General features: G+C 38.7%; 1 protein-coding gene across 1 annotated transcript in view; it reads left to right on the top strand.

Annotated features, from left to right (window-relative positions):
- UNC13C (unc-13 homolog C) overlaps positions 1-16,609 on the top strand; it is a 656,715-nt gene that overhangs the window by 495,494 nt on the left and 144,612 nt on the right. The window contains exons 20-22 of the mRNA XM_017348010.3: positions 6,144-6,240; positions 7,101-7,244; positions 14,825-14,902. Coding sequence (XP_017203499.2) covers positions 6,144-6,240; positions 7,101-7,244; positions 14,825-14,902 — 319 coding nt within the window. The remainder of the gene's footprint in view (positions 1-6,143; positions 6,241-7,100; positions 7,245-14,824; positions 14,903-16,609) is intronic.

Genomic DNA, 16,609 nt, shown 5'->3' on the forward strand with positions numbered 1-16,609 from the left:
CATCCCATATGGGTGCCGGGTTCTAGTCCCGGTTGCTCCTCTTCCAGTCCAGCTCTCTGCTGTGGCCTGCTGTGGCCTGGGAGAGCAGTAGAAGATGGCCAAAGGCCTTGGGCCCCTGTACCCATGTGGGAGACCAGGAAGAAGTGCCTGGCTCCTGGCTTCGGATCAGCGCAGTTCCAACCATAGCGGCCATTTGGGGAGTGAACCAGCGGATGGAAGACCTTTCTTTCTGTCTCTCTCTCTCTCTCACTGTCTGTAACTCTACCTCTCAAATAAAATAAATAAAATCTTAAAAAAAAAAAAAAAAGCAGGCACTGAGAGTCTTAAACCTGGTGGAGACTTCAGCAGCCCCACTGTGCTGGAGGTATACAAGTTCAGGGTCAAGGCTTGTACAGAAGAAGGAAGACCCTGAACACCAAGGCTTTCAGATGAGTGCCCTAGAGATATGGGCTCACTGGAAGTAGACCAGTCAGAAGCTCAAATTTGTCCTGACCAAGGTCATGGCCCTGCATTCTGTCTACAAAGAAAAATTTAACGCCTTCCTGGAGGAAACGATCAACTGATGGTCCACAGTTGTTAGACAATGTATAATGTTAAACAGAAAAGGGCTACCAGCAATGTATGGCTAGTAACCAAAGGGGGAGGGGGACAGCAGGCATTAGAAAGTTATTAGACATGGACTTTGGCACGTACTTTAAATGTTGGAGAATTTCAACAGAAAAATAATGAAATCTGTAAGAAGAATAAAATGGAACTTATAGAACTGAAATAAAATGAGGAATGCAATAGGTGAGATTAAAAACAGATTATGCACAGCAGAAGAAGGACTAAAGTAATTGGAAGATAAATTTGGAGAAAATATACAAAAATGGAGAAAAACTTAAATGTATAAAATATGGAAGAAACAATAAGAGTTGTACAGGACAAAATATAAAGAACTAACGTGAAAAGAATTGAGTGCCAGAAAAGGAGAAGAGGAAAGACAGTATCGGAGCAATAACAGAACTGATGAAAACCGTGACGCCACGGTTCAGGAAGTCCTATAAATGCCAAGTGAGAGAAACGCAAGAAAAACGCTATTGATACAGCATAGATAGATGCTTACAACCAAAAAGAAGCAAGCTAATAACATAGATCAGACTCGAGGAGGGAAGGCATGTTGCCTTCAGAGGATCTGCAGAAATACTGTTGGCGGATTGATCAGGAAAAGTGACTGGAGCCAGAATACAATGCAATGTCATCTTTGAAGTCCTGAAAGAAATCAAATAACAGAATTCTATAAACACACAAGATGTTCTTCAAAAACGAAGCAAAATAAAGACATTTACAAAACTCAGAAACACAACAAACCCGTTTCCAGCACACTCTCAGACTTAAACCGTGCTTTAAGACCGAAGGAAAGTGACCCTCAGTAAAAACTTAGTAACTTAGGAGCTGGTGCTGTGGTGTAGCGGGTAAAGCTACTGCCTGCAGTGCTGGCATACAATATGGGCACCAGTTCAAGTCCCAGCTGCTCTACTTTTGATCCAGCTCTCTGCTATAACCTGGGAAAGCAGTGGAAGATGGCCCAAATCCTTGGGCTCCTGAACCCATGTGGGAGACCAGGAAGAAGCTCCTGGCTCCTGATTTTTGGTCAGCTCAGCTCTGGCTGTTGCAGCCATCTGGGGAGTGAACCAGCGGATAGAAAACATCTCTCCCTATCTCCCTCCTTCTCTCTCTTTCCCTCTCCCTCTCCCTCCCTCCCTCTGCTTCTCTGTAGCTCTGCCTTTCAAATAAAAAAATCGTAAAAAAATAGTAACAGAAAAGAATAAAAATGATTAATAAAAAAGCACTAGAAATGGTGAATAAATTACTACATTTTAAAATATATTAAGTTGTTAAAATAAAAATGATTTTTATAGAATAAAATATAGGTAGTATTAAAATAAAAGACAACAATAGGCCGGTGCTGCAGCTCACTAGGCTAATCCTCCGCCTTGTGGCGCAGGCACACCGGGTTCTAGTCCCAGTCGGGGCGCCGGATTCTGTCCTGGTTGCCCCTCTTCCAGGCCAGCTCTCTGCTGTGGCCCGGGAATGCAGTGGAGAATGGCCCAAGTGCTTGGGCCCTGCACCCCATGGGAGACCAGGATAAGGACCTGGCTCCTGCCATCAGATCAGCGCGGCCATTGGAGGGTGAACCAATGGCAAAGGAAGACCTTTCTCTCTGTCTCTCTCTCTCACTGTCCACTCTGCCTGTCAAAAAAAAAAAAAAAAAAAAAAAAAGACAACAGTAGCATGAAAAGGCAGTTAATACATTATAAGATCCTTTAATTGGAAAGTATAAAATTCTGATTTTAAAAATCCTCTAACATACCATGGATGTGTGTTGCAGTCTACAGTGTAATCACTTAAAGTATATTATGATACTGTGTGTTAGTAAGACAACTGGCAAAGGAACAAAAAAAATATGCAGGAAAAAAGAGAATTTTTTTAAAAAGCAAGTAGGAAACTTAGGGGAGCTAGAAATAAGATAGTAGGTTTGAAACTAAATCAGAAAATGAAGTGTAATTCTTGAATGTAAATAGATTAGCATTCTAATCAAATGACAAGTAACATACTATAAAAATATTAAAACGCAAAATATCTTGCTTACTAATGAGCCATCGAACTGTGAAAGAAATTTGAAAGAAATCTCACGCACCTATACCAATGTTAAAAATAAAATAAAAAAGAATTTAAAATAAAATATATTTTGAATGATAGAACTGTTTCATGATAAGGATGAATTTCACCACATATATCACTCAATTTGTGTGGATTATAAAACACACACACACACATACCCATATGTAGAAAACCTATAACATTGGCAAAACATATAAAGCAACAATTTTCAAAGTAAAAGGAAAAATCAACAAATATAGAATTCTAGTTGGAGATGATATTTTTTCAGCAATGGATTGAAAAACCAGACAAAATATCAGTAAGAATAAAACGTTTTGAACAATAATACACTTGGAGATTTTTGTTTGTATCTCTGTATAAATCTATATTGATTATCCAGAGAGAAACAATTTTATAGACATTGTCCACACACAAATGCACACTGTGTATAAATGTGGATACTTTAAGTGTTCTTGTAAAATGGAATTAAAGGTAAGCTTATTTTGGTGCAAAAAATGACAGTGTATAATTTTGCATACTACACACTTTTGCGGACCCTTCATACAATTTCTAAACCATGAAAAAATAACCAGTGTTTCAAGTGAATATGGTACATTTACCAAAATATATTATCATCTGGGCCATAAAGCCCAGAAATAGCCATAAAATTTTAATGAATTTTAAAGGACTGCAAAGATATATTATGTGTTCTCAGACCACCGTAGAATTGTGACAAAAACCAATTCCAGAAGATGGCTATGAAATCACCAAATAGAAAAAATAAGCAGACTATTCTAAATAACTCTTGAGTCATATAGAGAAACAGTTTGTTACAAAATATTTATCTGAATGTGAATAAAATATAATATACTGAAATTTGTAGAATACAGTTAAAACAGAAGAGAGGAAATTCATGGTTTTAATTATAAATGTGTGAAAAGAAGAAAGACAGGAAATCAGTAATATAAGCATCTATAAGAAGCTGTGAAGACAGCAAATGAACTAAAAAGAAAGAAGTGAGAAAATAATTGATATTATCCAGAATAAAAATAAAATAAGGAAGTTAAAATAGGAGATATTAGCAAAGCCACAAATTGTTCTATTTTTAATAGATTTCTTTATTTAAAAGGCAGAGTTACACAGAGGCAGAGACAGAGAGAAAAAGAGAGAGAGAGAGAGGTCTTTCATCCCCCGGGTCACTCCCCAAATGGCCAGAAAGGCCATAACTGGACTGATCCAAAGCTGGGAGCCTAGAATTTCTTCAGGGTCTCCCATGTGGCTGCAGGGGCCCAAGGACTTGGGCCATCTTCTACTGCTTTCCCAGGCCATAGCAGAGAGCTGGATTGGAAGAGGAGCAGCCAGGACTCGAACCGGCACCCATGTGGGATGCCAGCACTGCAGGCACCAGGTAAATACTCACTATGCTACAGCGCCAGGCAACACAGATTGTTTTTTGAAAGGGTTTATATTATCAAAAAAGAAAAGAGATATCACAAACTACCATTGTTGGAAAAATGGCATTGTAAAGACTTACAGAGATAAAAAGATAAGAGAATATATGATTGAATATTTAGAAATGTGCAAATTCCTTTTAAAATAGAACTTATTAAGCTGACATAAGGCCAGTTGGCTACCAATGGAATTGTTTCAGATGTTATGGAATACCAAAAGCATTACATAAACTGTTCCAGAAATGATGGGAAAAAATTCCCAAATCATTTTTGGAGGTTAGTACATCATCACTACTATTTTCTACTGAGAATATGGCAAACAAGGACAAAAACAAACCAATTTCTGGCCTAAACATATTAAAAAAAACACTTAAATGAGGTAATAGCTAATAGAATTCAGTGACTTAAGAAAACATTAACATAGTATCACCAAGGGGAATCTATTCCTATAATAGAATAGCTCAAACATATTCAAAAGATTGATTGTTTGATTGATTTTAAAGGCAGAGTGACAGAAAGAAAGAGAGAGACAGAAAGAGACCTCATCCATCCTCTTAATTCCTGAGATGCCCACAGTAGCTGGGACTAGACCAGGCCAATGCCGGGAGGCGGGGCCCCACCTGGGTCTCCCTTTTGGATGACATGAGCCCAGTTACATGGGCTGTCATCTGTCATCTCAGGTGCATTCACAGGAAGCTGGAGCAGAAGCATGGAGTTGCCAGACTCAAGCCAGGTGTTTCAGTATGGGATGTAGGTTGCTTAATCTGCTCTGCCGTAACACCCACCCCGGAACAAAAATTTTTAACCATTTGATGCAGTTTTACACATTTAAAGAATAAAGAAAATTCCTGCAGTTGTACTAGGCACACAATATTTTGATAAAACTTTTCCAGATTCACCTGATATCAAGAATGAAGCAGGGGCTGATGCTGTGGCACAGCTGGCTTCTTTGCTTCTGACTCACCTCCCTGTAATGGCCTAGGAAAGCAACGGAAGATGCTCCAATTGCTTGAACCCCTATTACCCATGCAGGAGATGCAGATGAAGATCTTGACTCCTGGCTTCTGCCTGCCTCAGTTTCTCTCTCTCTCTCTCTCTCTCTCTCTCTCACTTTCTCTCTCTCTCTCTTTGCAGCTCTGATTTTCAAATACATACAGTCTTTTTTTATAAAAAAAGAACAAAATACATATGAAAACATCATTTTTGTTTAACATCATTCTAGATGTCTCGTGCAGTGCAATAAGGCAACAAAGAAACAGAAAAGTGTAATCATTGTAAAAGCAAAATTTATGCTAAAGTATTTGTCTAAGAAATGTGCATTTGGAAAATCTAGAAGAAAATACACAAGAAAGCATAGAAATTTGAAAGTATGTGAAGTAATTTTATATAAATGCTACTTCAAAATGTTCATGGAACATGTAATTGAAAGATATTTATGGGCAGGTTTTATGGTGCAATGAGCTAAGCGATTTGGGACACTCACCGATCATATCAGAGAGTTGGTTTGAATCCCAGCTACTCTTCTTGCAGTTTAGGTTCCTTCCAATGCGTCCTGGAATGCAGCAGATGACAAGTGCTTGGACACCTGCCATCCCTGTGGGAGACCCAGATGGTATGCTGGGCACAGCCCTGGCTGCTGTAGGCATTTGGGGAGTGAAACAGTGGAAAGAAGGTATTTTCCAGTATCTCTGCAAATTCTCACAATAGCCTGGGCCAGAACAGCCAGAGCTGGGATGCAGGAGCTCAGTCCAGGGCTTCCACATAACTAACAGGGACCCAGTACTTGAGCTATTACTGCTGCTTTTCAGGTCGCACATTAGGACCCCGGAATTGGAAGCTGAAATTGGTAGCAAGAGCAGAGACTGAAAGCCAGGCTCTGCCATCTGAGATCTAGGCTTCCCGAGTGGCTTCTTAACCATTGTGCAAACATTTCCCCCCGGAAGGAGATTGTTGATCCTGAATTACTCTCAGATAAGAAAAATAACAACATTCATGCAGGTGATATACAAATGATATCTTTTGTGTATGTTACATTATTAATTTTTTCAGGTGGTTTGAACCTTTTGTCATGCAGTGGCTAGATGAAAATGAAGATGTGTCAATGGAGTTTCTTCACGGAGCCCTGGGAAGAGACAAAAAAGATGGGGTGAGTTCAGATTCTATTAGGCTGCTTATTGCCATGACTTTATCACATTGCTTATTTTTAAGCTAATGGTATTTGATAGGCTTGTTATTTATTCAGTTTTAGAACCTTAGTAACAAAAGTAAATTTTAAAAATCACTTATTTTTTAAATGTTGGATTAACATAAAATATATTTGATAGGGTATAGTGCCGCATTTTAATAAATAAATAGCCTAAATCAGCCATGCCCATACTGGGCCATTAGCCCTTCCACTTCCTTTATCAAAGACCACAGTTACCTTACCTTTCTGTGAAACACTGGACTCTTTGCTTTCACCCAGCTGCTTTTGTGTACCCATTATCAAATAAATTTAAAATGCAATTTCAAAAGGCTGGTCAGAACCCTAGAGAATTGCTTAAATATAAAACAACACAAAAATAATCAATCACCCTTTACTCCAATATTCTTTTCTTTTATGAGCTGATATGAATCTAAGTTCCTTGGGCTTGTATAACACATTCTTCTCACCCTGGATCCTGCCCAGAATTTCTAGATTAGAAGTGCATAACTCCATCCCCAGAGCCTTTGCAGCAGCCCTCAAAGTCCTCAAGGACAACTTGCTTCCTAATCTATCTTAATGCTTGTGGCAAAGAACAAGCATACAAAAGCCAGCCCCTCCATTCAGCAGTGGAAGAACCATGATATCAGCTTCATTACATGGTCCAGAAACATAGGTGAAGTATTTTCCAGTATCTAAGCATTTTATTCTGAGAAATGTAAAACCTGATGTGAGAGATTCAGTTGTTTATGTGAAATATGAGGATTCTTTCCACATCCCCTCTAATGCCCTTATTGCAATGGTTTTGCCCCCTCTCCCCTCAGTTCCAGCAGACATCCGATCATGCCCTCTTCTCTTGCTCTGTGGTTGACGTCTTTGCTCAGCTTAATCAGAGTTTTGAGATTATTAAGAAACTGGAATGCCCTAATCCTGAAGCACTATCTCACTTAATGAGAAGATTTGCAAAGGTACGTTAAATGGATGACCTTCTCCTTTCTGGCATGATGACAACCTTAAAAATATTGTTGTTTTGTATTATGGTTCTCCTTTGAAACTGCTTTCTCAATTTCATTTGAATTCTGTTCAAATAGGGTTCGTAGTTCATATATTTACAATCTGATTTCCTGTACTTCCTGTTTATCGACTGGATTTCTCAACTATTTAAAAAGATTGATTGATTGATTTGAAATTCAGAGCTACAGAGAGGGAGAGACAGGCAGGGAAGGAGAAAGAGAGAGACCTTCCATCTGCTCTCCAGATGGCCACAGTGGTCAAGCCAAAGCCAGGAGGCAGGAACCAGGAGCTTCATCCAGGTCTCCCACATGGGTGCAGGGACCCAATCCCTTGGGCCATCTTCCACTGCTTTTCCCAGGCCATTAGCAGGGAGCTGGAACAGCAACTGGTGCCCATATGGGATGCTGGCATCACAGGTAGTGGCTTTACGCACTACACCACAATGCTGGCCCCTGGATTTGTCATCTTAAAAATAAATGTATTTTTCACATTGGTGACTCAGTCGTTTATAATTAAAGAGATTGTCATGGGTGGCCAAGTTATTTCTGTTTCAAATGCAGTGCTCTCTCTCTCTGAAAGTAATCCTTGGCATTTTATATTTAAATTGGCAAATAGTAGCAGACTAGCATAGTAAAGCAATGTTGGACTAGGACTCATGAAAACTGACTTTTGATTACAGATTGGCCAATAACCACAGTGTGAGTCTAAAGAGTACGCTTAGATTTTATTAATTTGGTTTTGTTATTTGATAGATTAATTTTGATAAACCAAGTTTCTCTCGTGGTCTCGTCTCCTACTAAGATCGAAGGCTGCTTCCTCTGTACTCACTCTTTTGCCAGCGTTTCAATGGTAATATAATAAATGAAAGAAGTCATTTCTATACATCAAATCTTACTCCAGAAAATCCATATAATATCAAAGACCACATGACAGAAACTAAATGGAAGATGACACAAAGAGAACACACTTCAGCTTCGATCATGGTGGGACATTCAGAAAACTGGGTGCAGGGAAGCCTACTGGGAGCTAAAATAGACGGAGGCTTCATGGGAAATGCCTAAGTCACAGACATGTGAAGTGAGGAAAGTAGTCTGAACCAAGGAATACAGGGGGAGGGAAGGAGGCTGAGCACGGTGACACGTGAGGGAGAGACAACCCTCTGTGGGAGAAGCAGGAGGAAAGATGGGGAGTGCGAAGGAGGACCCAGATCTTCAACAACCCTCCCTCCAGTTAAAGACCTTGACACCTAACCTACACATCCGATGTGAGATTTAGAAAACAATGAACAGGCAAAGTAGCGGAAGGTATTCTGTAGGAAATAGCAAAGACTTTTAGGTAGACAAGCTGTCAGCCTAACTGTGTTAATTATTTTATTTCCCTTGAAATATTTTAAGCTCATCATCATCTCTACTAATTAGGAAGGTGGGAGAAACCTGCCGCATGCTTACATAATTGCTACAATTTATTTGTTTGGATCATTCCTTTCTAGAGGGGCCTTTGCTTGGTAGCACAGGATTAGAAATCCCCACATGGTGAAACCTGCTGGTGGATTATTATAGAAATTTTCTAAGTCATTTCTTGACTAGCAGGTGCATTTTGGGTGAATGCCAAGAAAAGAATGGAACAGAGTCGTGAAGGATAGTGTTTGAGAAAATGTGCCATGGGCCATTCTTGGTATTCTGGAGAACTTACAATAGAAGCAAAAACATATGAGAAATTAAAATTTTCAGACAGGATGTATTTAGTAACATCCTATTATCATCATATACAATATTAGAAAAGTAAGTTGAATTCACTCTCAAAATAGAACATAATGGCAGGTTATGGTAGGTAGGAGACAGGAGAGGCCTGTGGGAGTGTGAGGAGGCTGAATCAGGATCCGTAGTCTTGGGCTCCAGTCCACACTCCACCTCTTTGTAGATCCAGCTCTGAAGTTGAATCTACGGATGTTGAAACTGCTGAGTGTACAATCAAATGGACAGCAGGGAAGTAAAAAGGAGTGCGAAACCCCAAAAAGTATCAGAATCACACCCAGGAAAACATTCTGTTCTGAGGCTGGAAGAAAAGAATTTGGCCCCGTGTTATCACTGGAAATGTTGTTTTATTGGTACAATAAAAATATCTAATCGATTAAAATATTTTACCCATGGAAATTCAATAATGTACAATTATTATTATAAGGAAATTGTATAACTAATGAAAAACATTTTCCAGGAAAGTATAAATCAGTAATTTTCTTTGGAAAGAAATTCTGTTCCGTGAGAATCATTGCTAACAATCATGCCAGCATCGCTCTTTATAATTCCCTCAGTGGCTTGCAATGTCAAATCAAAAGCAAAATCAATAATGTAGAAATATAAACTAAGCATCATTCAAATCCATCTTAGCAGTTTAGCCTTTCTATCTGTAATTTGTATTTTATGTAGCAAAGTCATTAAACATGGAAGTTTGTGAGTAATATAATTAGCCATTTCCCAATATGTGCCAACTATTGGAGTTTCATTATTTCGTTGGATGTGACTATGTCTGTTGAAAACCCTGTCCTTCCTAGAGCTGGGAATCCTTGAAATAAAATATACTGAAATCACATTCTTGTTCAGCAACTTACAATGATTTATACCAGACCCTGGAGATAGGACATGGTAATGAGTAGCCATATCTACAGACATTTCAGACTTAGCATTCTAAAAGAGGATTGAAAGGATAGTGTGATCTTACTAAAGTGTATGTAAGACTGACTAAGGCATCAGACAAATACTGAAAATTTCACAGCAGGCCGTGGATGTTGGATACAGTGGGTAAGATGCTGCTTAGGAGGCCCACATCCCATATTGGAGTGCCTTGGTTCAAGTCTTAGCTGAACTTAAATTCTAGCTTCCTATTAATGTACACACAGAGAGAAGAGGCAGCAGGTGATGGCTCAAGTACTTGACTCCTTGACTCCGGTAGAGACCCAGATTAAGTTATAGGTTTTTGCCTTTAGCCTGGTCCAGCCTGGCTGTTGCAAGCATTTGGGGAGTGACCCAGCAGATGAAAAATCCCCTTCCCCCTCTCTCTCTGTCTCTCTCTCTTTCCCGCTCTCAATCTCTCTCCCTCACTATCATTCTCTTTTTCTTTCAAATAATAAATAAATTAGATAGGTATGTATTTTTAAGAAATTCCAGGCCGGCGCCGCCAGCTCACTAGGCTAATCCTCCGCCTGCAGTGCCGGCACACCGGGTTCTAGTCCCGGTCGGGGCGCTGGATTCTGTCCCTGTTGCTCCTCTTCCAGGCCAGCTCTCTGCTGTGGCCCGGGAATGCAGTGGAGGATGGCCTAAGTGCTTGGGCCCTGCACCCGCATGGGAGACCAGGAGAAGCAGCTGGCTCCTAGCTTCGGATCGGATCAGTGCGGTACATCGGCTGCAGCGCGCTGGCCGCAGAGGCCACTGGGGGGTGAACCAATGGAAAAGGAAGACCTCTCTTTCTCTCTGTCTCTCTCTCACTGTCCCTCTACCTGTCCAAAAAAAAAAAAAAAAAAAAAAAAAAAGAAAGAAAAGAAAAGAAATTCCAGAGTGGGAATATTCAGGGTCTGTGATGAGTGATCAGATAGGCTTATGAGTGGTCAATGTTTCTGTGACTACACTGCTGCTTTGGGTAAGTATGAATACTGCGATGTTTGAAAGAAAAATTAAGTAATGATATTTTAATGTTACTTAAAAACAAATCAACAAATATCCACTGAGTCCTGGTGTGAGCCTGGTTGCTTACTAGGTGGTGGACATACGACAAGTGAGGCAGATCATGTGAATGTGATGTACATATTCCTATGCCTTGTTCTCTGTGAACCTGATCCTAATTTTTAAGCAGTCATTCATTGAGCATTGTCTGGTCTAATCATTTTAAATACATGGTCTCACTTCTCTTTCACAGCCACCCTATGAAAAGGGTACAGATATTTCCTGTAATTTTCTAAATGATGAAATGGTCTCAAAATATTTAGGTAACTACACCTAGGCACTTAACAATAAATAGTAAGAGTAGAATGCTTTAATCAGGAAGCTACACTTCCTTCTCATTTTGGTGCAATTAGAAATCAATTGAAAATTGGAAGAGAACAGCTTCACCATTTGTTTTTACCCTTAAGGCAAAATCTAAGCATCTGAGGTAGACGAAATGGGGGACCTCATCCCATGCTGAATTGTTAACATATAGTACATAAAGCGTTAAACTCACATTTCCAATATTGCTGAACTGATACAACCATCTTCTTTTCCTGGTGTTGCTCTAATGCTGTGTTGCTTCATGCATAAGACTTGAATGTAAAGACGAATTTTGAATCACATCTCTTTAACTCATCCATCGTAAGAGCAGTATGCTCGATGGAGCCACTGAAAGTGTTAACAGGATATTTAGCCTAATATTGCTGGTGTGGTATCAGCTCAGGAAACCACAGTGCCTTTGTCTGAGCCATTGATAGCCATCCTACTCAATGTTCTACCAGTAGCTCCATGTGAAGTCAGACCAACTGACTGGAAGATATTTTAGTTGTCCTGTCTGACCCTTTCAATGCAGCAGGATCACTTGCTTCACTGCTACAATCCTATGAGAATTCCATAGTATTTAATCCAGAGCTCTTTGAATAGAAGATATTTTGCTGTATCTATAAAAGAACATGCTCCTCTCATGATGATCTCTTTGCATAAACTGCGCTTTATTATAGAACAAGATGCAAACAGCCCCTGCCAGGCTGTCTGTTTTTCACCCCTTCCCTCTCTTCACTGTCCTCACTCGTGAAGCCACAGGCCCCAAAAGATAAAATCATGACTGAAGCCCTCACCCAGAAGTCCTATCTTGATGCCTACGCTAGGTACTTCCTCCACCGGCAAGTTGTCACTGAGGAGTTACTTCCACTCTACCATGCATTAGGATCCTAGTTCTCAAACTTTAGCCTGCATCATAATTGCCTGGAAGTGTAGTAAAACACAGCCTTGCATAAATGCACCTTGTGCTGTTGACCCAGTAGATTTGGGATAGGACCAGAGAATTTGCATTTCTGGTACTGCTGATCCCAGAATTATGCTCTGAAAAGACATGAGTTAGGAGACCTGTCATAGTAGCTCCTTGTTAATAGTAAAGAACTAAAGTCTGGTAGTGATGTATCCTTGAATAAATTGCAATGAAATTGAAGTTGCTCCTAAATTGTGCATTGCACGTTCCCATTTAGGTATCCTTTGGACATTAATAAAGAAATGGGGGTAATTCAGCAGTGTATCTGCAACTCTTATGGGATCACCATCTTAAACAGTATCCCATATAACTGTGTACTCTTCCTGCTCACAAGCCATCTGATTTGCTAACCCTTGGCATTTTCAGTGTAATTGATGTGAAATCCCAGAATCAGTTTTCTCTAAGCAGATAGCCAAGGGACAAGCATTTTCCTATGAAATAAAGCCCAGCTCTAACCATGGAGAATATACTTGGAGAATGGTCATGAGTAGATGTCTAGTAGATGTCTAGATTCTCCTTTCATCACCATTTAAAAAGAAACAAAACAAAAACTGCTCAGTAAGTCACCCAGCAGATGTCTAAATGGCACTGGGTTGTAGGGAATTTTGTGCAGTCCAATCGTGAGCAGGGTATAACGTTTGAGCTGCAATAAGCTTTTGAAGTCAAGATAATGTCTTGTGTTTGTCTTTATTTTGGCAAAATTGTGGAATAATTCTTAAAGTTTACACTCCCATTAAGAAACTGTAAATGGAGAATAGCGTTTATATGCACGAATGAAATAGGTAAACCCAAGGTAATTCAGCATTATGCATAAAGTAAAATTTGAAGAGTTGTTTTTGAAAGACACTCCAATCTGATTAGCCATCTGTTTTCCTTGACTTATTAGTAGGTTGCTTGCTAAGATTTTGTTTTTCCAGGCCAACTTTCTGTTTAAATTGATTCATATTATCATATTGATGTGTAATTCTACAAAATGCCAATATTTCTGTCGGAATGTTACCCCTTGTTTCAGGTTTTCATTGTCACTGTAAAAGTCAATAAAACTAGTTTATAGTCACTTTTGGTATGAAAATTCAGTTTTGTTGATTGAGCGTCTCTCTTTCATCTTAATTCCTTGGAGTGTCTCCCCCACTTTTTGATTTTGATTTTTATTCACTAAAAAAATTCAGACAAGTTTGTTGTACCAAAAGGAAAATAAAAGCTTTTTTGTCTTTGCTTTTCTATGAAAAGAGAAGACATGTTTCTATTGCTGTTATGGCTTTATCTTTTCTATGAAATATCTCTGAAATTCACATTCACATTTGGCTCATAATACTTCATTATGTGTACAAGCAATAGCATGCAAACTCATCAACATGTCTTTAAATAATTAAAATCAAATTTCATTAACATGTTCATTTTTCTCTGTTTTGCCTAATTAATGGAATTAGATGGTACCCTTGGGCTCAGAGACATTTACTAGAGAAAAAAAGTATGAAGTTATGATGAAAAAAATGGTAGAAGGATGATGACTATGCAAAACTTAGCAAGCAAGACATATACTCAATAACTAGGAAGCAAAAGGTAAATATATCAAGATGTAGAAATAGGCAATGTGATAAACATTGGAGTTTCAGGATTTAATAGTTGTCTTTGATAGTATCCATTATTATGGAAAATTATTTTGAGTTGTCACTACTAAATGATATGTAGAGGAACACTCTGCCCCCACTTACAAATGATGTATTTCAAAATATTCGAGAATATAAAAAAATTGAGCACTACATATAATCTTAGCATGTTGGGTGTGCTGTGAGGCAGAGATTATAAACTAGAAACAACAATTCAAAGTATAAGGTATCAATTCAGAAAAAAAAGTTTAGAGACCTTTAGATAAGAAGTGTCTAAGTATAAAGATAGGAAACTAAGGTTTTTACCATGGAGAAAATTGGGGAAAATGGAAAGGATCCATGTGGACTGTGTTCTGGTTGCATTCAACACTGTGATAACTTCTCCTCTGAATATAATAGTCTAACTGAGATCCTTCTTTTGGCAATATATATATTTAATCACTGCTTAAGACTCCCTTTCAGCTAAAAAAGACATCTGAAATGTATGCAGGACTTAGCATTAACCTTGTCTATATCAATATCTATATCTATATCTATACATACATATGTGTGTATCTATATACTGGGGCAGGTGTTGTAGTACAGCAGGTTAAACCTCGGCTTGGGATGCCCACATCCCATATGGCTGATTCAAGTCTCAGCTAATCCATCCAGCCAACTGCTGGTACATCTGGGAGGCAACAAATGCTGGACCAAGTGTTTGGGTTCCTTCCACCCACATGGGAGTCCTGTATGGCTCCTGGCTTAAACCTGGCCCAGCCCCTGCTGTTGTAGGCATTTGGGGAGTGAACTAGCAAATGGGAAATCTTTCTCTGTCTACCTCTCTGTCACGCTCTCTTTCTAATCAATCAATCTTTAATAATAATAATAATCTTTTAAAAACAAGAACAATAACTATGCACTTACCATGATAAATGTCATATTGTTTTCTTTTGTAGACTATTAACAAAGTGCTGCTCCAGTATGCTGCAATTGTATCAAGTGATTTCAGTTCATATTGTGATAAGGAAAACGTGGTAAGTAAAAATGTGTGTTCATTCAAGTTGCCCTCAGTTGAGATTCACTTCTTCAAACAATGTGTAAGCAAAGGAAAATGATTTACTTTCTGTTTTCAAACAGGAAGAGATGGGGACCTCAATAAATAGTTTAAAACTCTAGTCCTGAACTGGTTTAAATACAGGATGCATGATAAGACTGAATCCACAGCCAACTTGTAGTTTTCCATGTTGATTAGAAAAAGGACAAGCATTAAGAACTGAAAATGTACATACTCATTGAAAAAGGAAGCTGAGAGCCAGGGAGTTAAAAACTAAATGAGTATAACTTGTTTCATTTTAGCACCAATACCAAAATAAGTATAACTCAGTCTTTCAAGATTCAAATAAATTGAGAATGAAGCTTAACATATGGAATGATATTGTTTCTACTTGAGCTATTAATTTAGCCCCTTTTTGATGAATATTTATGAAATCAAAACGTTTTTAATGTAATCAATAAAAGACATAAACAGAAGCAGAATAAACTAAAGTTATTTGCAATATAACCACTATTATGGCATGGCAGAAAAGGAAAACTTTCTTATTCATTATCTTAAATGGTAGAAAATTTGTTGGCAACATTGTAAGAATTTTAAAAAGCAATACTTGGGGGGGTGTTCAAACAGTGAGTACTGGATTTTTTTTTAAGGAATGCCGTGATTTCCCTACTACTACCCCCCCAAAAAATAGTCCTCACTATCAGCTAAGTCTAAAAGAGGAGTCTGAAGAAAATGGCCTGTCTTCTCCCTGAAATGCCATTGACCTTTTGTTGAAAGCCTATTGTGGCAAGATTGTCCCCAGAACCCAGAGCGGATGTTGTGGAATTGGTCGCAAAAGCTGCCACCTGCAATGCCTGCAGCCCATATGGGCACTGGCTCATGTTCTGGCTGCTCCACTTCCGATCCACCTCCCTGCTAATGGCCTGGGAAAAGCAGCAGAAGATGGCCCAAGTGCTTGGGTCCCTGCTACACACATGGGACACCTGGAAGAAGCTCCTGGCTCCTGGTTTCTGCCTAGCCCAGTCTGGGCCATTGCGGCCATTTGGGGAGTGACCCAGCAGATGGAACAGCTCCATCTCTGTCTCTCCCTCTCTCTCTAACTCTGACTTTCAAACAAACAAATCTTTATAAAAGAAGAAGAAGACAAGATTGCCCTGGTGGTTTGTGGAGCTTTCAGAAGATACTTCCTTCTCTTAAATTAATGTGCTGAGAAATTTTATTAAAATTTTCAGACAATTCAGCAGTGGTTTCTACTTACTGTTGACTATAAACACTCCAAAACTCAGGATAGAGTATTCATTGAAAGCATACATTTATAATTAAAGGATAATACATGGCTAAAGTGTTATATTGAAAATCAATAATACAGTGCCTGATAATTTCAGACAAGATTCTGTTTATGCTTGGATAGCCAAAGTGAAGATTATGAAATGTGGCTATGAACTCTCAAGGTCAATTCCTGTCATTAAGAAAGAAAAATCAGCTTTTTAATTCCCCTGCAGGTTTTATGTACTAACACTCTACATTTTATATTTAAAAATACCGAGACCAAAATCATAAATCAGTACTCATTGTACTGTACTGTGCATTTTTCTGTAGGCTTTATAGTTTTCAAAATAAAAGGTTTTTTTTAAAGAAAAAGTACCCTTACAAATATAGCATAGGAATATTCTTTTTCTTTCTTCAA

Source organism: Oryctolagus cuniculus, chromosome 12 (genome assembly GCF_964237555.1).
Source record: "Oryctolagus cuniculus chromosome 12, mOryCun1.1, whole genome shotgun sequence".
Taxonomy (NCBI): domain Eukaryota; kingdom Metazoa; phylum Chordata; class Mammalia; order Lagomorpha; family Leporidae; genus Oryctolagus; species Oryctolagus cuniculus.